The following is a 26,337-nucleotide window of genomic DNA, read 5'->3' on the forward strand; positions in this document are numbered from 1 at the left end:
AACTAGAATTAAAATAAAAACTTTAAAAAAATTTTTAAGTAAAAATAAAAAGTTGTCTGGACAACTCTGGACACTGCGTACTTCAAACTGGTCCTTTTACAGAAGATAAAAGAGAGTTAAAGGCTGGTGACAATACAGGATGGAATGACTCTTTTACACTTTATGTAAACTTCTAAGAACTTATGTGCCAGGTATTGAGCAGGCTCTAGAAATACAGAAATAAACAAGACAAACCTAGTCCTGCCGTCTCGGAGACTGGCATCAAGTGTCAAACAGGTGTAATGAGTGTTACAGAGGAAATACATAGGATTCTATGGGAGCATCTAACAGGGTATAAAATGACCTGGAGGGACAGGGAAGAGGTCTCTAAGGAAGTAATCTCCTTATAACTGTCATCTACCAACATCCACATCACTGGAGGGACTCTAACACCTAGCTCACTAATTCATCACTATTCCTATTCTTATTCTTAGTGATGTCAACATAACACTCAGATAATCCACCAAAAACCCTTGCCTCTCACTTGACCTCCTGAACTGAAACAATTTTTTCTTCCATTTTTTCTTCATCACAGTCAAAAACTCCCATGGTCATCACTAGTAATTACACCAATTTCAAAAATCCCATATTCTAAACACACATCTCTACAGTTTACTTACTCTAGGATCTCAATTTCAACTTCCTTTCACACCAGAGGATTTCATACCCATTAATTTGCGCATTTTTCACTATCCATGTCCCAACCAAGATGTGCTGTTAAGTATAAAATATGTCAGATTCCAAAGACTTAGTACAAAAAAAAAAAAAAGTAAAATATCCCTTTAATTAACTATGCTGATTGTTTATTATAATAATTATATTTTGGATGCACTGGGTTATCAAAACCAATTTCAAACTGTTTCTTCATAGTTTTTCTAATGTGGCTATTAGAAAATTTTTAAATCACGTATGTCCCTCACATTGTATTTCTGTGAGATCGTGCTAATCTCTTCTGTGATGACTCCTAAACATTGATCTCCAAACTCTGACTCTTTCCTAAGCTCCAGAATGACCATCTGGCCTATTTGGTTGTCTAATTAGTGTCTCATACTTACCAACCAGTACTCTTGATATACTCCCACACGTGTACTATGATCTACTGGCATACTTAGAAAAAAAATTTAAACTAGGAGTCATCCTTAGATTCCTTTCTTTTTTTTTTAATTTTTTTATTACATTTATTTTTGAGACAGAGAGAGACAGAGCATGAACAGGGGAAGTCAGAGAGAGGGAGACACAGAATCCGAAGCAGCCTCCAGGCTCTGAGCAAGTGTTCAGCACAGAGCCCAACGCGGGACTCCAACCCACGAACCGTTAAGATCATGACCTGAGCCAAAGTTGGACACTTAACCAACTGAGCCACCCAAGCACCCCAGATTCCTCTCTTTCCCTCACACCCCACATCCAATCCACCAGTAAGTCCTGTTCAGCTCTGCCTTAAAAGTATCCAAGCTGGGGGCACCTGGGTGGCGCAGTCGGTTAAGCGTCCGACTTCAGCCAGGTCATGATCTCGCGGTCCGGGAGTTCGAGCCCCGCGTCAGGCTCTGGGCTGATGGCTCAGAGCCTGGAGCCTGTTTCCGATTCTGTGTCTCCCTCTCTCTCTGCCCCTCCCCCGTTCATGCTCTGTCTCTCTCTGTCCCAAAAATAAATAAACGTTGAAAAAAAAAAATTAAAAAAAAAAAGTATCCAAGCTGTTTGGGGTGCCAGGATGGCTCAGTCGGTTAAGCTTCTGACTCTTGATTTCAGCTCAGGTCATGATCTCAACGGTTCGTGAGTCTGAGCCCGCATCAAGCTCCTGCTTGGGATTTTCTCTCTCTCACTCTCTCTCTGCCCCTTCCCTGCTTGCACACGCTCTCTCTTGCTCTCTCAAAATAAATAAACTTTTTTTTTTTTAATATATCCAAGCTCTCCCCTCAATTCCCACCCCACCACTAAAGTACAAGCAATTCTCACTTCCTGCCTGGACTACAACAATACCCTCCCTGCTGGCTGATTCTGCTCTTGCATACCCTTCAGTACGTTTTACACTCAGTAGCCTGATTCGCTTAAAAAGTAAATCAAGGGGCGCCTGGGTGGCTTGGTTGGTTAAGCATCCAACTTTGGCTCAGGTCATGACTTCATGGTTTGTGAGTTAGAGCCCTGCATCGACTGTGTGATGCTTCAGATCTTCTGTCTCCCTCTCTCTCTGCCCCTTCCCTGCAAGAGCTCTTACTCAAAACTTAATAAACATTAAAAAAAAAAAAAGTAAATCAAGTACTCTAATGATAACCCATCACTTAGAATAAAACCAAACCTCTTTTCAAGGCTTTCAACACCCTATATCCTGACAATCTCTCTGACCTTTCTCCTACCAGTTTCCCTCTCCCTAACTACCCCCTAGCCACATTACCCTTAGAAAGATTTTTCCTTTTCCTCAGATCTTCACATGGAAGATGCCGTATCTACCCTCCAGGTCTCAGCTCCAATATCACCCTCACAGAGTACCACTTCTAACTTCCTTAAAGAAGTCCTTCCTCCCAATTCAAATTTTTTGTATCTTGTCACCCCATTTGTCTTTTTTTTTTTTCTTTTTCTAGCCAGGTCAGAGTAATATTGGGTTTATTTGCTTTGTTGCATTTAATTTTTTTTTAATATAGTTGACATACAGTGTTAGTTTCAAGTATACAACACAGTGATTCAAGTCTATACATCATGCTATGTTCACCACAGGTGTAGCTACCATCTGTCACCATACAGTGCTATTACAGTTTCATTGACTATATTTCCTATGCTGTGCGCCTTTTATTCCCATGACTTATTAATCCCATAACTGGATATCTGTATCTCCCACTCCCCTTCATCCGTTTTGCCTACCCCCTCTTCCCTCTGACAACCATAGTTTGTTCTATGTGTTTTTAAGTCTGATGTCACTTTTTGTTCATTTTAGTTTTTTAGATTCCACATATGAGCTAAATCCTATGGTATTTGTCCTTTTTGGTCCAAATTATTTCACTTAGCATCACACCCTCTAGGTCCATCCACGTTGCCACAAATGGCAAATTCTCACCCTCTTTCATGGCTGAGTCATATTCTATTATACACACATACCACATCTTCCTTATGCACATGTCTATTGATGGACACTTAAGTTGCTTCTGTATCTTGGTTGTTGTAAATAATGCTAAAATAAACACAGGAGTGCATATATCATTTCAAATTTGCTACCCAATAGTGAAATTATTGGATCACATGGTATTTATATTTTAAATTTTTTGAGGAACCTCCATAACTGTTTTCCACAGTGGCTGTACCAATTTACATTCCCACCAACAGTGCACAGGGTTCCTTCTTCTCCATATCCTCACCAACATTTGTTATTTTTTTTGTGTTTTGTGATTTAAACCATTCTGACGGGTATAAGGCGATTATCTCATTGCGGTTTTGATTTGCATTTCCCTGATGATTAGTAACGTTGAGCATGTTTTCATGTGTCTGCTGGCCATCTATCGTTATGCCTTCTTTGGGAAAATACCTATTCAGGTCCTCTGCCAATTTTTTACATCACTTTGTTTGTTTTCCCATTTAATTTTCCAAACAACACTCTTTGTTATCTGAAACAGTCTTATTTTTTGGTGTTTACTGTCTGTCTCATCTCTATAATAAAAACTTCGTAAGGGTAGATAACTTGCTTTACTCACTATAGTATCTCTGGGACCTAAGAATATACCTGACACATAGTAGGTATGCAAAGGATTTTCATCAAGTGAAGAATGAATGAATAAATACAGTAATTTTTTCTGAACTACAAGACCTGACAAATGATAGTATTCAGACTGAGAAGAACTAGTTTTCTAGTCAAAGAGAATGACACTAGGGGTGCCTCAGTGGCTCAGTTGGTTGAGCATCGACTCTTGATTTTGGCTCAGGTCATGATCCAAGGATTGTAGGATCGAGCCCTGCGCTGAGCATGGAGCCTGCTTGAGATTCTCTCTCTCTCCCCCTCTGCCTCTCCCTCACCTGTGCTCTTTCTCTCTCGAAAACTAAGAAAAAAGAAAACAGAGAGAGAATGACATTTGCAAAGGCAGAAAAGAATAAAATTTCAAAACCTGAAAACCAAATATGACTGGTAAGATGAGGGCAATGGGATGAATGCAGCAAGACTAGAAAGATGGGAGCTATGCTATTATACAGGGGCCTCTTAGGTCTTATTGTGAGATTGTATACTTATAGGGAATCACTGAAAGATTTTTAAGCAGGGAGTGACAGGTTCCACGTCCTCTCTTTCCCTGTGCTCCTCTCCTCTGCTTACGCTGTCTAAAAGAAAAAAGGGGAAAAAAATAATATAAAGACAATTAGAAGCCACAGCAGTTGTCTAAGCTTTACCCTGGGGTGGTAGAGATGGAATAGGCAAATTGAAGAGATACTTAAGAAGAATCAACAGGACCGGTTACAGATGAATTGGGAGGAGGGGACAAAGAGGAATAATGGAGTCAAGAATGATGCCTAGGTTCTAGGGGAGCCTGGGTGGCAGCTGAGCATCCAACTCTTGGTTTTGGCTCAGGTCATGATCCCAGAGTCATGGGATGGGGCCCTATATGAAGCCTGCTTAGGATTCTCTCCCGCCCCCCCCCGACACTCTCTCTAAAAATAAAACTAAACTAAAATAAAATAAATGATGCCTACGTTTCTAATAAATGAGTGAGTAGACAGTAGATTGGGGAAAGGTAATGAATTCATTTTCTAGCACGTTAAGTCTGAAGCACATGGGATTCAAACAAGCAGAGATATCAACTAGGCAATTAGATATACGGATCTAAACTTCAGTGGAACATAGATCATTCAGATGGGAATAAATAAAACAGCCTAAAGTGGTATGTATATAAAGGAGCTCACACAAAGCCACTTTGATACTTAAAGGTTGGGTGGGGAGTTGAACAAAACGGTTGAAAAGGAGTAGGAGCTATAGGCTTCCAGTTATGGAATGAATGTCACAGGAATAAAAGGTACAGCATAGGAAATATAGTCAATGATACTGTAATGGCATTATACGGTGACAGATGGTAGCTATACTTGTACTTAGCATAGCATAATGTATAGACTCCTTTCTAATCATTACATCATACACCTGAAGCTAATTTAACATTGTGTATCAACTATACTCCAATTAAAAAAAAAGAACACCAGTACCTTAAAAAAAATATTGAAATTTAATTTAAGTTAATACTTAAAGGAGAACAAGGGGCCGGAGACTAACAGGGAAAGTAGGAAAGAATATCAAAAGTAGGAAAGAAAGCCAAAGGATTAGCTTTTCAAAATAAAAAATAGTCACTTGTATAAAATGATGCTGAGAAGACAAGCAAAATGAGAAATAACCAGTGTTCAATGAATTTTGCGGCATGTAGGTTGCTGAACATAATTTCAGTGGAGCAGTGAAGACAACAAAGCAAAACATGTTAAAGAGTGAATGCAAAGTGAGGAATGGAGGAAGATGTAGAAAACAGTTTAATAAAACTCTAAGCAACATAAAATGAGACCAATTACTACATGGATCTATGAAGTCTAAGTATAATTTTCTCATACAGGAGAGACTTAAGATGTTTTGATTCCAACTGCACAAATTCAGTAAAGAGAAGAAAAGATAGAAGGGGACTCAGAACAAAGATAAGGATGGACTTTAGCAAGAAGGCAGGACAACTCTCCTTCATTACAGTATGAAGGAAATAGGATGGATAAGGATGCTAGTAGGCTTGGAGATACAGTGGTAAGAAATGATATGTTTTCTATAATGAGGACTACTTTCTCTATGGAATAAAAGATGAGAAAGGAAAGAGATTTTAAAAGGGAAGAGAAAATTTAAAACCATTTACAGTGAGTGGAAGAAGATGTGAAAAATATAGGAGGATTGCTGGGTTTTAAGGGCCCACTTTTGAGTAGTATCCGTAATTTTAAAATGGAACTCATAATCCCTTTCCATCACATTGCTTTTTAAAATAAGTATTCGTTGGGGTGCCTGGGTGGCTCAGTCGGTTGAGCGTCCAACTCTTGATTTCAGCTTAGATCATGATCTCACAGTTCATGAGATTGAGCCCCACATCAGGGTTCGCTGCTTAGGATTCTCTCCTCTCTCTGCCTCTTGCCCACTTGCATGCATGCACATTCATTTCTCTCTCTCTCTCTCTCCCCTTGAAATAAATGAATAAACATTTAAAAAATAATAATATACACTTTCATTAGTACGGTATTTTTGTTCCCTTTAAGTTTCAAGGAGATAAAAAATAAAAATTTGCTCTAATTAAAAGCAGCTGAGACTATCCAGACGCACATCTTGCATACTATGCTTCATTTAAGCTCAGTAGGAATTGATGTTTGATTTAATAATTACATAATCTCACAGAACTTTCAGAATTTTTGTTTTTAAAATGACAAATATTTTCTGCCTTGGCAATAAACAATATAAATTTACCAACTATACAGAATAAACTTTAGATACATTTTTTTAAAGGCTGTACAGAGGGGCGCATGGGTGGCTCAGTTGGTTGATGTCTGACTCTTGATTTCGGTTTTGGTCATAATCTCAGGGTCGTGGAGTCAAGCCCCATGTTGGACTCTGCACTGGTCGTGGAGCCTGTTTACTATTCTCTCTCTCACTCTCCCTCTGCCCCAACCTCCCCCCCCCAACACACACACTCTCTCTAAAAAATAAAGCAAATTAAAAACAATTAAAGGCTGTGCACAGAAGTGATTTTAAGATTTTATTTTTAAGTAATCTCTATACCCAACATGGGGTTCAAACTCACACCTTGAGATCAAGAGTCATATGCTCCACCAACTTGTAACTGTCTAAGCCATATATGTTTCTAAAAAGTTTAAAATTGCACAATTACCATATTTAATATAACTTTAGTAATCAGAGGGGAAATTAAGATGATATAGAAGTGAAAAATTAGGCTCTCAGCCTTAATTTCTATCAATTTACACTGAAATTCTCAGTATATATTGATGCCTGGAATTGCCTCATTATACCACAATATAATGGTACTACAGTGCAAATTTATATAGTTATATATTTCACAACAAAAACATTATGAACCACTCCTAAGTATGTGTGTGTGTGTATGCAAAAATTGAAAAGAGGCACTCAAACAAGTACCATACATGAATATTCATAGCAATATCATTCACAATAGCCAAAAGTTAAGAACAACTCAAACGTCCATCAATAGATGAATGGATAAACAAAATGTGGTATATACAGAATATTACTTGCCCATAAAAAGGGATGGGATTAAGTACTAATACATGCTGTAAAATGAATGAACCTCAAAAATACTATGCTTGGGGCACCTGGGTGGGTCAATCAGTTAAGCATCTGTTGATTTCCACTCAGGTCATGATCTCATGGTTGTGGGATCGAGCCCCACGTTGGGCTCCTTGCTGAATGTGGAGTCGGCTTGGGATTCTCCCTTTCCTTCTCCCTCTGCTCCTCCCCTACTCATGCTCCCGTGAGCACACGCAGGCTCTCTCAAAACAAATGAGTATTTTAAGAATAGGGGGGCGCAGGTGGCTCAGTTGGTTAGCCATCTGAATTCAGCTCAGGTCATGATCTTGTGGTTCACAGGTTTGAGCCCAGCATGAGGCTCTGTGCTGACAGCTCAGAGCCTGAAGCCTCCTTCGGATTCTGTGTCTCCCTCACTCTCTGCCCCTCCCCCACTTGTACTCTGTGTCTCTCTCTCTCTCTCTAAAAATAAAATGTTTTAAAAGTTTTTTTAATATTTTAAATATATACTATGTTTAATATAAGTGAATGAAGCCAGAAACAAAAGGCCATATATTGCATAATTCCACTTATATGAACTATATAGACTAGGTAAATTCAAAGAGACAGAAAGCAAATTGGTGGATGTCAGGTATTAGGTGGGTAGGGACAGAGACAAACTGTTTAATGAGTACAGGGTTACTTTGAGGGGTGATGAAAACGTTTTGGAACTAGATCAAGGTAATGAATGCACAACACTGTGAATGTACTAAACACTACTGAACTGTATACTTTAAAATGATTGGTTTTCGGGGCCCCTGGGTGGCTCAGTCGGTTAGGCATCTGACTTCAGCTCATGATCTCAGTTTGTGAGTTTGAGCCCTGCATCTGGCTCTGTGTTGACAGCTCAGAGCCTGGAGCCTGCTTTGGATTCAATGTCTCCCTCTCTCTCTGCCCTCCCCCACGTACTCTCTCTTTCTCTCTCAAAAATAAACATTAAAAAAAATTTTTTTAAATACATAAATAAAATGGTTACTTTTCTATTATATGGATTACACCTCAATAAAAAGATTCTTGCTTGGGAGCTCCCCTCTACTTGTTATGTGGGATGATCCTTGATTTATGAATTGCTTAATAAAGCCAATTAAATTCTCAAAAAAGAAAAAAATCCATCATGAAGCATATAATATAGCTGTATCTAATTAACTTACGGCAGGAATCACTAACAAAATTAGCTATAAATTAAAAATATATTAACTATAAAAATATCTACGTTGGGGTGCCTGGGTGGCTCAGTCGGTTGAGCATCCGGCTTCGGCTAAGGTCATGATCTCACAGTTTGTGGGTTCGAGCCCCGCATCAGGCTCTCTGCTGACAGCTTAGAGCCTGGAGCCTACTTCAAATTCTGTGTCTCCCTCTCTCTCTGCTCCTCCCCAGCTCATGTCTGTCTCTCTCTCTCCTTCAAAAATAAAGAAAGAAACATTAAAAAAAATTTTTTTAATTATATATATATGTGTGTATATATATACATATATATATATATATATATACACACATACATTAGCTATCTTAAAACCCTCTACTCCTTTCTGTCACCAATAAATTTTAATAACTGACATTATCTTTTTTCTCCACATATAAAAGTTATGCAATGGATTTAATAAGCCTTTATCTTCTAGGGGTACATATACTAAAATATTTATGGATGAAATGATATGCAAAAGATAGGCTTTAAAATAATGGTAGGGAAATTTAAGAGGAACACAGATGAAAGGAGACTGGTCATGAGTTAGTAATTGTTAAGGGTGGGTGATGAACATAGGAGGATTTATAATACTATTCTCTCCATTTTTTTAGTATGTTTGAAATTTTCCATAATGAATTTTTAATTACTGTGTTATTAGTAAAATAAGACTTAAAATTAGTTTATTTACACTTTAATCTATATTTGAAATAGCCCTACCAATATTCTTTAACCAACATAAATCACAATTCTGCCAACATTTGCTCAAGTTGCTAAAACACAGATACATATCAAAAAATTACAATCTATCTGATAACAAATACACATTATCTTCCTTAGGATGTTTTGTTTTGCTTTCAGATTTTCTTCACAAACATCAGTTCACTACAAATCATTTCCAAGAAAATTTCATTTTGTATATAGAGAAAATTAGTAGATCCAAGGTTAACGTATCTATTTCAGTTGACACAGAGCAATGACCCTAGAAAACTTCAAGTCTCCTTTCTAAGGAATTAATGTTTACTGTTAACATGTCAGATATTTCCTTTAAAAATAAAATCAGGTCTAAACGGGTAAGGGGCATTAAGGAATCTACTCCTGAAATCATTGTTGCACTATATGCTAATTTGGATGTAAATTTAAAAAATAAAATTAAAATAAATAAAATATAAAATAAAATCCAGGGGCTCTTGCCTGGCTCAGTCCACAGAGCACGCTACTCTTGATCTCATGGTCATGAGTTTGAGCCCCACATTGGGTGTAGAGACTATAAACAAACAAATTTTAATGGCTTTTAATTATTTTAATTAAAAAAAATATTTCTTTTGAGAGAGCGAGACAGCATGCACACAAGGGAGGAGAGATGGGCAGAAAGAGAAGGAGAGAGAGAAAGAGAGAGAATCTTAAGCAGACTCCATGCTCAGTGCAGAGCCCTACTCAGGGCTCAAACCCATGACCCTGGGATCACAACCTGAGCTGAAATCAAGAGTCGGACACTCAACCGAGGCCACCCAAGCACCCTGATAAGTAAACTATAAATACATAGAAATAAAACCCAATAATTGCTATTTTCCAAATATCTTCTCAATGCTGTCATTTTTTCAAAATCCCTTATTTTGTAGTATAGTGTCTTACTAAACATTAAGGACTAAAAAGTTTCTGGTTCTGGGGTTTGACTACTATTTCTTCTAAAATCAAACCATAATTTCTTTTTTTTTTTTTTTTTTTAACATTTATTTATTTCTGAGAGAGAGACAGAGCATGAACGGGGGAGGGGCAGAGAGAGAGGGAGACACAGAATCAGAAGCAGGCTCCAGGCTCTGAGCCGTCAGCCCAGAGCCCGACGCGGGGCTCGAACTCACGGACCGCGAGATCGTGACCTGAGCTGAAGTCGGATGCTTAACCTACTGAGCCACCCAGGCGCCCCTCAAACCATAATTTCAATGGAGATCACGATCAACACAAAGACATTAGAAAAAATATACAGCTCCCCCCAAATTCAAACTTTTTAAATTTATATTTTTTTAGTAGTCTCTACACTCAATGTAGGGCTCAAACCCACAACTCCGAGATGAAGACTAACATCATGAGTCACATGCTCTTCCAAACGAGCCAGCACTGCACCCCTCAAACTTTTTTAATGCCCTTAAATTAGCATTTAACTACTATTTTAACCTTACTTTTCATACCAACATGCAATTTTTATGGAATTATATCTACATAAACTCCTAATGTTTGATTCAACCTCTTCTCCCAATTTTAGTGCTCTTCCTTTCTGGCTAATATATTTCCTGTCTGTTAACTCACAAATGTCGTAGGACAAAATTCCTAGGACAAATTTCACTCAAGATAAATAGGGTTTATCTAAACAACGACAACCCCTGATCAGACCCCCATATGCCCAAATACCTTTCTTCTACTACAAGGAGTAATAGCATTCTTTGGCTATCAGAACCAACCAGAGGAAGCAGAAGCACAAAGGAGGAATTAGAAAAGTACCCTCATCCTAAGGGATTATTTTAACAATTTTCTAAAAAACTATGTCCAAAAGACATAACCATGGTAAAACTCAGGATTCTAAACAGAACAGGTCTAGATCAAAGCACCACAGGTAAAGTTCTTATTAGCATTAAAGTTACAAAAGGAAAAAGGAGAGAGGACACTTGTTTTAATACAAACTTTTTTTTTTTTTTTTTTTTTTTAAAGTAGGCTCCACACCCAGCACAGAGCCCATCACAGGGGTTGAACTCATGACTCTAAGAACAATACCTAAGCTGAGATCGAGTCAGAAACTCAACTGACTAAGCCACCCAGATGCCACTAATACAAACTTATAAATATCACACAGCCATTAAAAATAGTCCATATTCTTGAGAGTATTAATTAAAAACTGATATAATATTCTATCTTTATGACTGGACTTTCCTAAGACCTAATACAGAAGGTCAGATCCTGTCTGTTTCATAGCAGCATTAATAAACATGTTGTAAAAAAATTTTTTTAATAAGTAAACATGTTGTGGCATGATATAGCTCAATCTAACAATTAACTGAGGATCTTGCATAAAATTATGAAAAGCCCTGTTCTGTTTTACTTTAAATATAAATGTCCTAACATCAGTTTCACATGTACATCATTGAATATTTGCATATACTGCGAAATGATCACCACAATAAATCTAGGCAACATCCATCACCACAAGCTGTAATTTTTTTTCTTGTGGTGAGAATTTTTAAGAGCTATTCTCTCAGCAACTTTCAAATGCAAAATACTGTATTATCAACTACAGTCACCACACTGTACGTTATTACTAAAACCCTGTTTAATTCATATAGATTTCCAACCTCTATCTCTAATGTTGCTAGCCACTGCTGTACTCAAAATGCAAAGTGAAATTCTAAGAATTCTACCATTTCCAATCAATCCTAATCTCAATCTCCTGAAACTAGTTTGTGTGTAAATCATTAAAAACCACAATCTTTCAAGACTTGTTTGTTAATTTCTACTAATTATTCTACAAATTTTCTTATCACAATTGCAAAGCTGAACCAGATTTTAAATAACAGGCAAGGATGAATAGAAAGGAAAAGGATCCACTAAGCTCAATGAAAAGCGAGCCTATGATTCCTATAATTCAACACTTCAAGTGTCAAAGCTACCATCCTTTGGTGATGAAATCAAGCCTGCAAATTATTAACACACCTGTTCTTATATTTGCAACGTGGAGCTCAAAAGGAACAATGGAAAATAGTTGTTAGCTTCCTAGTTTGCCCAACAAGAGTCTATTTATCCCATGACATTTCTGAATTAGTCTCTGAGTTCTAGACTCACTCAAGTCTAGAGACAGTGTGATATGGAAAGAACCTAGCCTATGAAGTCTCTCAGAGTTAGGCAGAAACCCTGACAGCCAATTACTAACTGTATGATCAAACAAAACTCACTTAACTTTCCTGACTCCTAATTTCCTCGTCTATAAGAGAACACTGCCTATCATGGAGAGCTTTTATAAGGATTAAAGATAATACAAATCAGGGTACCAGGGTGGTTCAGTAGGTTAAGCGTCCGACTCATGGTTTCCACTCAGGTCATGATCTCACGGTTCATGAGTTTGAGCTCCGCATCAGGCTCCATGCTGACAGTGAGGAACCTGCTGGAGATTCTTTTTCTCTCTTTCTCTCTCTCTCTCTCTCTCTCTCTCTCTCTGCCCTGCCCCGTACTCACTCTCTCAAAATAAATAAACTTTTAAAATAAATTTAAAAATTTTTTTAAAAAGATAATATAAATCAACCAGTAAAGGCTGTGACACAATAAGTACTCAATAAATAGAAACAATTATATTACCCTCTTCACACCAGCTTTTTATCCTCTCTGCTGAGGTAAGCACCCCATTCAGTCAGTATTCATTAAAAGGAACTTAGGATACAGAATCAGAAAATCTGTGTTTGATTCCAGACACTATGTAACACAAGAACAGAACTTTAGGCTAGGTGTTTGATTCTGAACTGCAGATTGCTCATCTGTTTGAGAAAGAAAGAAAGAATCATAGAATTATTGCAACTGACATTATTTTTAAACTAGCATACAGTGTGCAGTATCAGAAATGTTAGCTTTTACCAATCCAAAGTATTCCTGCTCAAAAATTACCTGCCTTCCAAGATCAAATGTGCATGAGCAATGAGCATAAGTTAACCTCATGTGGAAAGGAAAACAAGGTAAAAACTAAGTAGCTCACTAATCATATCCCCTTCATACTCACAGACTTTAGAATATACTTGTTAATCCAAATGTAGCTCTTGTTGGGGGAATTCCAGGCAGAAAAATTAAATTAACAAATTAAGTTGTATGGAAGACTTTTACGGCCTTACCCAATGTAGCAATCTGCATGCCGAGAAACCTTAAGCAGCTTCTACTCCTTTTCACTTAGCTTATTACCTTCCTATTCCCCATAATAGTGCCCATGACAAAGGCAATACGGACCCTAACATAGAGCAAAGGGAAATGGCCAGATGAATGAAGTGTGTTCAAGTTGACGAGCGACTGTCCTTGACACAACCCACCAGAAAAACTCAAAGACAGAAAAACGCAAAGAGTTTTCTTCATATCTATATAAAAACCACTATTTTGAGTATCATTTCCCAACAACAATTTCAAAAGGCCTTTTGAATAAATAGGAATAAAGTCCTTTTTACAATAATGGACTCTCTTGAGAAGTTATGCTATTAGTAAAACAATTTAATAATTAAAGTCAACAGGACCCAAAGAGCTAATAAAGTACTCTAGGCTCAACTGCACTACAGCCAAAAGAACTCGTCGGCTAAACCACTCACCTGAACTGAACTGTACTTCCGAACTGCAGGACAACAAAATGAAAATTGAACTCTCAGGATAAAAAACACTCAGGCAATAAATTAACTCACCTTGGGTATAAAAAAATTCTCAAAACACAAGTGAGCGTGTATACTTTCTCTGGGAGGTGGTATGTTTACATAAGATGCTAGTTGTAACCCAATCAGGGTCACAGAAAGGGAAAGATCTCCAAAGACACCTAAATGGATGTCTAGCACTATTTGTACCCTATTCACAGCACCAAAGTTAGCAGCACAGCATGTCACAAAGACAGCTACTACATCAACTTCCACAGCCTTCACCATCTTCTCAGCCTGTCCGAGCCTGACCCTGTCTGAGCATCTCAGGAAGGCAGCTAGCTAGTAGCCTGCAACATGCTGCCCAAAGTTTCAAGGCTGCTAAGACTACTGTGAATTTCATCCCCTCCCTGCCCCCCACTAGTACCTCACTGGTATCAAGTTTAGGACCACCAAAAACAACTTGGGGCCACTAGCAGTGGCTCTTGGCACCATGGAACTAGCAAGTTTAAAAAAGACTGCAGAAGAAATAATACGACTTATCTAACTAGCAATACTACCAACGAAGTTTAAAAAGTGCTTCAGAGTTACGTGATGGTGACAGAAGGGGAAGAGGAAAGGGGTCACAGAGGAAAAATAAATAAATAAATAAATAAAAGCCTACGGCACACAACTACCTGAAAAAACAGTAGTCAACAGACAAGTTAAAACACGTTTGTATTTGCCAACACATAGCAGTTACCACACCATATATTTGTCAGATTTCCCAACACGCAAAACAAAAGTAGCCACCCCTTTATGAAGTACTTATTTACAGACTTCTACAAAGAAATGACTTCTCTGGATTCGGGGCAAATTAACTTCCTGTGCTTTGCGTTTGACTTTCAAAATCTTTAGAACCTTCAGCAAACTGAGATTCACCTCAATTTTTAGGCTTTTCGGGTTAAGTTGAATAAAAGTTGTATATTTTAATATCGATAAACTATAACTTTTCTATTTCAAAACTGTATCCACATTTCTTTAGATTTTAGAGTTTTTTTAAAAGACTAACTACAAAGTTTACAAAAGCAAGTAATACAGTAGACATGGTGGGCATTCAACAAGTTTATTTGTAACTCCTAAAGTAAAAGCTTGAAAAAGTTTATGAGATAAATTCCTACTGGTGCTGCTGAAGATACAATGTTACTAATACCGAAATTGAGAATTATTCAAAATATCCTGAAAACAGTATCTCCTTCTAAAAATAAAGAAAAGCATTTGCCAACACAGAAACTGTTGGTTCTTAAAAATGATAATCACATGGGGGGCATTTCTATAAATACTTTGGTTCTGAATTACAGTAACCCTAATCATTCAAAGTACGTTTGGGTTATGTCTTAAACTAGCAAGCGAATTTTTGATGCCATTATATGGATACAAAGGACTCTGCTGGTTATCTGCTTCTATAGCAAACTGTTGGTTTACGCATTTAAAGATCTACAAACCAAATTACAATATAAATCACTTTCAATCATTAAAATAAAAACAAACGAAAATCTGTCATAAATAAGACCCCAAGAATCTCCTAGTAAATTTACAATAACACTTTGCATTACGATTCTAAGACTAAATATATTCGGTAATCCACTTGGATTCATATTCTGTGCATTTACTTTGGTCGGAAAAAGAGAAACCTCAGAAAACGCAACCGGCGGTTACACCATTCTATTTTAAGTTACTTATAAAGCCAACAGTTCAAGAACTTTTGGGGAAGAGAGAGTAAGACATTTTTCCAAGTAGTTAAGAATAATTTACGTTTTATAATAACGACAATCATAACAACCTCTAGAATACCTTATAGTGGGATGGAAGTGAAAATGAAGACAGGGGGAAAAACTCGACATGAAAACGGACAGCCAGGCAAATTCACAAACCTTCAATTAAAGGAATTTTGAGATTAACTTCTCTTATACGCCTTCCCTCACTTCCCACCCGTTTCCTCCTCTCCTCGGGGAGGTCTATGTAATGTGACTCATGACAAATTTTTTAAAAAATAAATAAATAAAAGACACACCCTCTGGGTTAAACTGACATAATCGCCCCCACCCCGCCCTCCCCCGACACACACCCCGCTTTTCCTCCCCCTTCTGCTGCTCCTCCCCGCGCCTCGTCCCTGCCCTTTCCTCTCCTCTCTCTCCGTCCTAGACCCCTCTTCGGACGGAGAGGCAGCTGGCTCTCCCGGACAGAAGCCCGGCGAATAGAAGGCTGCCGAAGGGGGGGGGGGGGGGGGGGGGGGCGGGCAGCGCGACCCGGGGGGCCCAGCCCGAAAGGAGGCGGACAGCAGGGGGACGCCGGGCTGCGGCGGCGGCGAGCTCCGGGCTCCCTCGCCCATTTTCTCTCTCCCCTTCTATCGGTTTCAACCACCATAGCCACTTCCTGTATCTCAGCCCGACTCCCAAAGCCTGGCCACTGGCTCTCCCCGGCTGGGGGCTGGGGCTGGGGCTGGGGTTGGGGTTGGGGTTGAGGCTGAGGCAGCCGCTGAGGTTAGGGCAGTTCCCCACCCCGCCCAGTGGGCTGGTCACTCGGGCGACAGGCGGCGGATCCTCGGCCCGGCCGGCCAGCGCCCGTCCGCCCGCCCGCGCTCCTCACCTGTATGTAGTTGTTTTCACAGTAGTCCGCCACCCGGGTCAGATTCTGGTAACTCTCTATCAGCGCCCTCTTGCCAGACGGGATCTCTTCCTCTAGTAACATCTGCAGCTCTGCCATTTTCCACCCCTCTGCATCGCTTCCTCTCGCGTTAAAGAGACAGAGGCAGCAAGGTCCGCGGAGGCGCCGAGCACCTCACAGCCCGGATACAAACCGCCTACCGCCCTCCCGCCTGGTATTGTGGGACGGCACCTCCTCCTCTTCCTCCTCACTCTCTCCACCCCGCTCCACCCACTTCGCGCAGCCGCCTCAAACACGTTCTCTCGCGAGCCTTCCTGTCTTTCCCTCCTCCTCCCCGCGACCACGAGATTTTTTTTTCTTTGGCATGGTCTTCTGGGAATTGTAGTCTGTCACAGCCTAAGCGCTTCATCAAAAGCGCATGCGTATAGGGGAGCCTCCGAAAAAAGAACGGGGAGGAACGTAAATGAAAACCCAGGGAAGGGACTTAAGTGCAAAGTTTCCTGACAACTCCGGCAGAGGGCGCCACAGGGTGATTCTAGAAAATAAAATCCTTTCCTTAAGAAAGCTGCGAAAGTTGGCAGAATTTTGTTGATTAAGAAATGTTAGTGAACCAGAGATACCAGTTCTGATATAGGATTAAAAAGGGTTAGAATATGAAGAAAGCCAAATCTTTACTTCCTTTTTTTTTTTTTTTTTTTTTCAGATATAAGGCGACTCTGGCTTTACTTTCTAACCTTCCTCCAAAATTTAGCAAACATTTATTAATCGACAGCGCTGCACCAAGCAATGTACTAAACATTGGGGGTATGAGTTAAACAAGTATACTCCGTACTTTAAAGACTCACAATTTAAAAATAAATACACATGGGGCGCCTGGGTGACTCAGTCGGTTGAGCGTCCGACTTCGGCTCAGGTCATGATCTCGAGGTCTGTGAGTCGGAGCCCCGCGTCGGGCTCTGTGCTGGCAGCTCAGAGCCTGGAGCCTATTTCAGATTCTGTGTCTCCCTTTCTCTGCCTCTCCCCCGCTCATGCTCTGTCTCTCTCCCTCTCTGTCAAAAACAAACATGAAAAAATTTTTTTAAATAAATAAATACACATAATTTCAACGGTATCCTGTGCCAATCGCTTTTTCTCTGCCTCTTCATTGCAAGTATCTCCCTACATTTTTGAAGTTACGGAAGCGTTTCTACGTTGGGTAAAATCATTTTATCTTTATCAACTGCTTTGTAATAGTGTAAAAGGCCCTGTATTTCAAGCTTTTCATTTCAACAAGAATATGCTTTTAAGTGAGTTGTCCAAAGTGTTGTCCAAAGGCCAAAGAGGAAACTAATTTAAAGATCATACAAAACTCCAATTTTCAGCTCTCCACTAGGTCATTCCCAATCACAACAACTATAGGAATAATAACATTACTCCATTAAATTTTTAAAAATTGGCCTATCAATAGGTATTCATTGAATATTATCTTTACTAAGGGCCATAAAATGTCCAACCTGTAAAAGGAAAAACTTAAGTCTCCTATGTGAAAAAGAGAACTACTCCCAGCCACCAGATTCCCAATCGAAGATTCCCAGGTCGATAAATCAATAAATGGCTTACTCTCCACAATTATCTGGAATAGACATAATAGTCTTTCTTAAATAATTTCATTAATCCAGATATTTTATACAAGCTATTGAAAGGTGATATATTCTTTTTTTTAATGCTTATTTATTTTTGAAGAGGAGAGGGGCAGAGAGAGAAAGAAAGAATCTCAAGCAGGCTGGCACTGTCAGTGCAGAGCCCGATGTGAACCTCTGTGAACCTCGAACCCACAAACAGTGAGATCATGACTTGAGCTTAAATCAAGAGTCTGGCACTTAACCAACTAAGCCACACAGGCACCCCCCAAATACGGAAATTTCAGCTTACAAAGGTGAAGAGATTTTAACAGGGACGCCTGGGTGGCTCAGTAGGTTGAGTGCCCGACTTCAGCTCAGGTCATGATCTCGCAGTCTGTGAGTTCCAGCCCTCCATCCGGCTCTGTGCATACAGCTCAGAGCCTGGAGACTGTTTCTGTTTCTGTGTCTCCCTCTTGCTCTCTGCCCCTCCCCTGCCCATGCACTCTCTCTCTCTCTCTCTCTCTGTCAAAAATAAACATTAAAAAAAAAAAAAAGAAATACTGAAATTTCCTTGGTTATCATTGGCTTTATAAAAAATTTTAAAAATTGGGGGCGCCTGGGTGGCGCAGTCGGTTAAGCGTCCGACTTCAGCCAGGTCACGATCTCGCGGTCCGTGAGTTCGAGCCCCGCGTCAGGCTCTGGGCTAATGGCTCAGAGCCTGGAGCCTGCTTCCGATTCTGTGTCTCCCTCTCTCTCTGACCCTCCCCCGTTCATGCTCTGTCTCTCTCTGTCTCAAAAATAAAAAAAAAAAAAAAAAAAAAAAAAAAGTTAAAAAAAATTTTAAAAATTAAAAAATAAAAAAAATTTTAATAAAATAAAATGAAAAATAAATTTAAAAATAAAATTAAAAGTTTTATAAAACTAAATATGAATACAAGGACCCCTAATTGATTTCATGACCCACAGTATGAAAACCGTTTTTCCCTCCACTAAACTAAGCAAATATGACTCTATACCATAAGCACATGCTACTATCATAAATTTACATTAAGTTATAAATATTACAAAGTCACAGTTATTAACAGATAAGCCAGAAAAAATATATACGCAAAGATTCAATAGAATAAAATTTAGCAGAAGTAAAGGATCTAAATTTCTGTACCAGAACAGCTTACCTTGTACAACCCTATTCAAAATCCTAACAGCTTTGTAAAAATTGACAAGGTGATTCTAAAATCTATCTAGAAATGCAAAGACCCAAGTATAGCCAAGACAAAACTAAAGTAGAAGAATCACACTACCAAATTTCAAGTTTTACTATAAAGCTACAGATATTAAGACAGTGTGGGCTTGATGTAAGAATAGACAACTCTTTGGAACAGATATCAACATATACAGAAAGTGGATTAAGACAAAAATGCCAATGCGATTCAAGGAGGGAAAGAATTCTATTTTCCAAGTACCTGTGCTAGAGCCATTGGATATTTGTGGGGTATTTTTTTTTTAATGAACATTGACCCTACTTCACACCATACTCCAACATTTATTCAGGATATATCATAGGTCCAAATGTAAAAGGTAATGCAATAAAGCTTCTGCAAGAAAACATAGAATAACTTCACAAGCATGGGGTAGGCAAATGTTAACCAGTATACAATAAGCACTAAAAAATAAAGAAAAAAATTTGATAAGTTGCTTTTTAATAAAGTGAAAAGGTAAGCCATTGCATTCATTTCCAATGTTTATGTAACAAATTACAACAAATTTAGTGACTTAAAGCAACACTAATCTATAATCGTTGTAGCTTTGGAAGTCAAAGTCACAGTCAACTAAAATTAGGGTGTTAATGGGGCTTTGTTCCTTGTGGAGACTCCAGAGAATATATTTCCTTGCCTTTTCCACGTCTAGAAGCTACCTGCATTCCTTGGCTCATGGTCCCTTCTTCAATCTTCAACTCAGAAAAAAGCATCATCAAATCTCTCTCTGACTTTTCTTCTATAGAAAGATCTCCTCCTTTCTGACTCTGACCATCATCACTCCCTCTTATAAGGACCCTGTGACTACATACATCCCAGGGTATGGGTAACCTAGGATAATCTCCCCAGCTCAAGATCCTTAACCTGATTATGTTTGCAAAGTCCCCTTTGCCATGTGAGGTAACATACTCATAGTTTCCAGGGATTAGGACACAGACATCTATGGAAGTCCATTAATCAGCCTACTATAGCCATCATTAAAGTTAAAACACTCTGCTCATTAAAAAATAGTATTAAGAAAGTGAAGGGGTGCCTAAGTGGCTCAGTCGGTTGAATGTCCGACTTCAGCTCAGTTCATGATCCCACAGTTTGTGGGTTCAAGCCCCACATCAGACTCTGTGTTGACAGCTCAGAGCCTAAGGCTTGCTTCAGATTCTATGTCCCCCTCTCTCTCTGCCCCTCCCTTGCTGATGCTCTATCTCTCCCTCCCTCCCTCCCTCAAAAATGAACAAACATTTAAAAAAAAAATTTTTTTGACGAAAGTGAAAAGATAAGCCACAACATAAACGTTTGACAAAGGACTCATACTGAGAATATAATTTTTAAAAATTCCCCCAAGTCAATTTAAAAAAAGACAAGCCAATAAAAAATGGACAAAAGAAGACAACTACATTTCACAAATGGCCAATAAATATATGAAAAAAAGGTATGCAACTCATTATCCATCAAGTAAATGAAAATTAAAGCCATAATAAGATAATACTCCACTCCACCTGGCTGGAGTATAAATTTTAAAAGACTACACTACACACCCATTAGAATAGCTAAAATTAAAAAAAAAAAAAAAAAATCCTGAGGGGCCTGGGTGGCTTACTTAGTTGAGCATCTAACTAGTGATTTGGGCTCAGGTCAGGATCTCAGTTTGTGAGATGGAACCCAACATCAGGCTCCTCACTAACAGAGTGGGGCCTTTTTGGAATTCTGTCTCATCTCTGTCCCTCCCCAGCCTCTAAATAAATAAATAAACGAACAAACATAAAAAAAAAAAAATCCTGACAAAAGCAAGTGCTAGTGAGAATGTAGAGTAATTGGACTGTCATATGTTATTGGCTGCAAACTGCTACAGCCACTTTGGAAAGCAGTGTAGCACTTTCTTATGAAGCCAAACATATACCTAGTATATAACCTCATAATCCTACTCATAGGTATCTACCCAAGAGAAATGAAAATTTATGTTCACACAAGAACCACGTTGTGAATGTTTATGGTAGCTGTATAAAAGCTGGGAATGACTCAAATGTCCTTCAAACAGCTATGGATAAACAAACAATAGAATACTATTCAGCAACAAAATGTAACGTAATGTAACGTAATGTAGCATAACACAAAATCATGGATGGATCTCAAATGCAATTTGCTAAGCAAAAGAAGACAGACACAGGGGCGCCTGGGTGGCCCAGTAGGTTGGGCGTCACCTTGATCTTGGCTCAGGTCATGGTCTTGTGGTTCATGGGATCGAGCTCCGAATAGGGGAGCCTGCTGGGGATTATTTTTCTCTCTCTGCCCCTCCCCCTCTCATACACACACTTCCTCTCTCCCTCAAAGTAAATAATCATTTAAAAAAAATTTTTTTAAAGAAAACAGATACACATATGACTACATATTGTACTATTCCATTTATATGAAATTTTAAAAATGGCAAAGCTCCAGTGATAGAAATCAGATCAAGCTTTGCCAGAGACCAGACTCCAAACAGACACAAGTAAACTTTTAGAGGTGATGGAAATGTCCTAGATCATGATTGTAGTGAGGCCTACATAACTAAATGCCCTTCTCAAACTTTATTGAATTGCACACTTAAAATCCGTGAGTTTTATTGTAACTAAATTATATCTAACTGAAACTGACCCGAAAAAGTACAGGCAGATGAAAAATCCCTTGCTTCAAATATTAAAGAAGGAAAAAATTACATATTTTTGCTTGTTTTGATATGATAAAAAATGATACAACCCCCCCCCCCAAAAAAAAGAGGAGACAACTTTCTTTTCCAAGTTACAAAGGTGACTAAACAGCCAAGAGTTAACATTAAAAATTGCAAGTAGGGGGCGCCTGGGTGGCGCAGTCGGTTAGGCGTCCGACTTCAGCCAGGTCACGATCTCGCGGTCCATGAGTTCGAGCCCCGCGTCAGGCTCTCGACTGATGGCTCAGAGCCTGGAGCCTGTTTCCGATTCTGTGTCTCCCTCTCTCTCTGCCTCTCCCCCGTTCATGCTCTGTCTCTCTGTCCCAAAAATAAATAAAAACGTTGAAAAAAAAATTTTTTTTTAAAAAATTGCAAGTAGACATGGTGACACTAAATTATGAACATCATGAAACCTTTCGAGTCCAGCTGCTCTCCCAAAATGTGCACCTTTAAACAATTTACTGATTTAGCATTTTTCTGTGGGTTTTGTTCAAATAAATTAAAATGAAATGTCTCCCAAAGAAATCCCAACAGAATAAAGAATAGAAGTGTTTCTATTAAACTAAATGATGTATACTGAGGCTCAAGCAGAAAATCATGGATATCTAGTCAAGATAATCATTTTGGTAATGGAAAACAGTTTGTAACTGCAAATTCTGCACATGTGCATGGGGATAAATTGAAATTTCATATATTCAACTTTGAAATAGCAGATTGCTGATGATCATAAAGACCTTAGTTGAGAAGGATTAAGAGATGTCCCAGGAAATAATAATTTTGACTATCTGGGTACATGATTGCTTCCCTTGTTATCTGGGACACAAGTGACACTGCATACCTAATGAATCTCAGACTTCTGAAAAGTTAATGCATTATATTGTATCTCAGGATACGAAATTGGAAGTGTGTGGTCAACAAACCAGAATATAGACTAGAAATGTGGTATAATGGAAAGAAACAAGGAGTCAAGGCAACCAGGGTCCTCCCCCCAATTCCCTGCTGTCCTCATCCACCACCACATGATCATGTTCTCTACCAAAAAGAAGGGGGGAGGATGTATTAGTCTGCTCAGGCTACCAAAACAACATACCACACATTGAGTGGCTTAAACAACAGAATTTTATTTTCTCAAAGTTCTGGAGGCAAGAAATCAAAGTGTCAGCAGGTGTGGTTTCTCCGAAAGCCTCTCTCCTTAGCTTGTAGATGGTCATCTTCTCACTATGTCCTCACATAGGGCCTTTTCCCTGGTGTCTATATCCTAATGTTGTCTTTTGATAAGGACACCAGTCATGTTAGATTAGGGTCATGTCCTCTGACCTCATTTCACCTTAATTACCTATTTAAAGGCCCACCTCCAAATATATTCACACTCTATGGTACTTGAGGTTTTGACTTCAATATATGATATGAATTTTGCAGGGGACACAATTTAGTCCGTTACAGGACATTCTAGGATTAACTGACATTCTAGGAGTCTACAACCCTCAATTATTACCTCTCTTTGCTTCTTGTCAAATTAACGACACCATCCAGGAATCCCCAGAGAAGGAGGGTTAATGGAATGATCTGTTCAAACGGTTTAGCAAGGCCCACAGAAGACAAGAGAATTTCAGGATATAGAAGGAATTGTAAACTCTCCTTCAAATTTTATTATAATTGGTTGTGGAAGTCCTTTAATATAGAGTCATATTTGTAGCAGGCCAGACCTATAGGCTAGTATTCAAGCAAGTGTGATTATTCCTTTAACATGGGGGGGAAAGATCTCCCTCAGACACGTTAAGTCAAGCCATCGCAAAATGCCAATGTTGTTTTAGTGGGGAACAAGCTGTTATCGTGAAATAATTAAAAATTAACAGTGGCTAAAAATGCAAAGTGCCTGGAGTCCTACAGGAAAAAATATAGTTTTTAAGTGAAATCTCATGTTGTTTTTTCTTCTTTTCCAGAAGCTGCGATATTTCTAGCATGGCTTGAATGAATTAATCACTTGTTAATTTTGGAAGCTGCTGAATCAACACATCCTCCTCCACCTCCCATTTTCCACCTCAATAAGATGCTGCAGGCATTTGTGACAATCAGAACTGTTTTAGGAACAGTTGACCTCACCAGCAATAACAAGTATCTCATTCTTTGAACTTCGCAGTGAACTAGCTAGTAATGGCCCTACCCTGAACTTTGTCCCTCCAACCCTTCCAACGGTTTTATAAATCCCGTAGTGTTGGAAATACCTAGGGGAATTTCTCTTTCCCTGACAAATGAACAAAATAATAATTTAAAAGTTCTAAAGACAGATGACAACCCATGTAAAGTTAGATTTCCTTAGTTGGAAGTTACAGAAAACAAAACCCAAGGTAGCATAAGAAGGAAAAAGACAAAAGGGGAAAACGGAAAAAGAAGAAAATATTTTTTTAATGTTTATTTATTTCTGACAGGGAGAGAGACAGAGCATGAATGGGAGAGGGGCAGAGAGACAGAGGGAGAGAGAATCAGAAGCAGGCTCTACACTCTGAGCTGTCCGCACAGAGCCCGACACGGGGCTCAAACTCACAGACTGCGAGATCATGACCTGAGCTGAAGTCAGACGCTCAACCGACTGAGCCACCCAGGTGCCCCAAGAAGAAAATATTTTCATTATGAAAAATCAGGCTCACTCACAGAACTCAAAACTACAAATGCAATCAGTCATTTAGAAGGCCATCAGGAACCCATGCAGCATTCTCATTTAGCACCCTGTTTTCTTTGCAAAGGTTTTGTTTTGTTTTGTTTTGCTTTTGCTACCCTTTCTAAATGGTGGAAAGCATGGCAAATTTGGGCACCCAAGTTTTTCATCTCCACCATTCCAGAATTCCATCCTCAGTTCAAATCCCTAAGTTCCAAACTCATATTTCTCAAAAAGAAAATCTGAGTAGTCCAACTGGAATTGGCTCTTCTTTCCAATCATTAGCTTTGGCAATGGAGACATGTTCAAACAGCTATTAGCATAATTATTTGAACACCCTGAGATTGGTGATCTCTCTTCCAGAGAAAGTAGTAATCAAAGAAAATAATAGCTAAAAGTGTTCACTACAACTGGGAAAAATTTTGCAATACATATACATGTAGCCCTGGGTGCTATCCAAGACTAGCATGTGCAGCATGGTGCAAGAACATCTGGGTTCCTACCCAGGATTTGATGCTGTTCCTGTTTGTTGTTGTCATTTGGTTTTTGGTTTAATAATTTTTCTGAGCTAATTCTGTAATGTCTGTATTCTTTGTCATTTGTGGCCACCGAAGTATCTACTCGGTGTCTCAGTGTCTCCTGGGTACATGCACAACTCTGCATATATTTGTGGTATTCTAGATTTCCAAAAACAGGAGCACCTGGGTGGCTCAGTCAGTTAGGCGTCAGACTTGGGCTCAGGTCATGATCTCACAGTTTGTGGGTTTGAGCCCCATGTCACGCTCTGTGCTGACAGCTCAGAGCCTGCAGTCTCCTTCAGATTTTGTGTCTCCCTCTCTCTGCCCCTCCCTGACTCGCGTTCTCTCTCTCAAAGATAAATAAACATTAACAAAAATTAGATTTCCAAAAATACATGTTGCTGCTTTTCAAAACTCTCTCTGGACATTTCATTCTCCAGATTTTCCTTTTATGTTTTTGATTCAACCTTTTATTTGCCGCAAATGTTATTGCTGCCACAGCCATTGCAATGGCATTCTCTCTCTCTCTCTCAAAAATAAACATTAAAAAAAAATAAAAACAAACCAAAAAAAACCCCCCAAACTCCACAATTGATTGGTGTTTGATAAATGACTTGAGGCTAGGATTGTTGGTGCCAGTGAGTTCCAAGTCAAGTGAAAGATGAGCCCTGAGAATGGGGTTTTTCCAGGGAGCTGCCAGCAAGGTCAAATAGTGATAATTCTCTGGGGATCAGACTTTCGGGGACTTTCCCCACCTATTCTTCCCCCTCAAGAGGCTGCTAGGATGATGCTTTTCAAAGAACTATGACTGTAAGTTCCTTTTCAAGTCTACTGCAGAGCCAGAAAGAGAGGAGTGTAAAGAAGACAAGTTCAAACACTACAAAGCTTGCTGTTCTTACTTGGATTCAGCTGTTTTCCTGAATCAATTCTCCTTGATTTCCAGAGTTAATTAAAAAAAATTTTTTTTTTTAACATTTATTCATTTTTGAGAGACAGAGTGCAAGCTGGGGTGGGGCAGAGAGAGAGGGAGACACAGAATCCAAAGCAGGCTCCAGGCTCTGAGCTGTCAGCACAGAGCCTGATGTGGAGCTTGAACTCAAG

The 26,337-nt window shown here is 39.1% G+C and overlaps 1 protein-coding gene across 14 annotated transcripts in view; it reads right to left on the reverse strand.

Moving 5' to 3' along the window:
• Window positions 1-16,824, reverse strand: part of ABI1 (abl interactor 1) — a 131,479-nt gene extending 114,655 nt beyond the window's left edge. For 5 of the 14 annotated variants that reach the window (XM_045464654.1, XM_045464649.1, XM_045464651.1 and 2 more), the window contains exon 1: window positions 16,508-16,779. In XM_045464654.1, coding sequence (XP_045320610.1) covers window positions 16,508-16,624 — 117 coding nt within the window. In that variant the 5' untranslated portion in view covers window positions 16,625-16,779. Of the gene's footprint in view, window positions 1-16,507 lie in introns of all 14 variants that reach the window. The other 9 variants (XM_045464643.1, XM_045464647.1, XM_045464642.1 and 6 more) reach the window with 6 other exon arrangements.
• Between the last annotated feature and the right edge of the window lie 9,513 nt (window positions 16,825-26,337).

Source organism: Leopardus geoffroyi, chromosome B4, assembly GCF_018350155.1.
Source record: "Leopardus geoffroyi isolate Oge1 chromosome B4, O.geoffroyi_Oge1_pat1.0, whole genome shotgun sequence".
NCBI lineage: Eukaryota > Metazoa > Chordata > Mammalia > Carnivora > Felidae > Leopardus > Leopardus geoffroyi.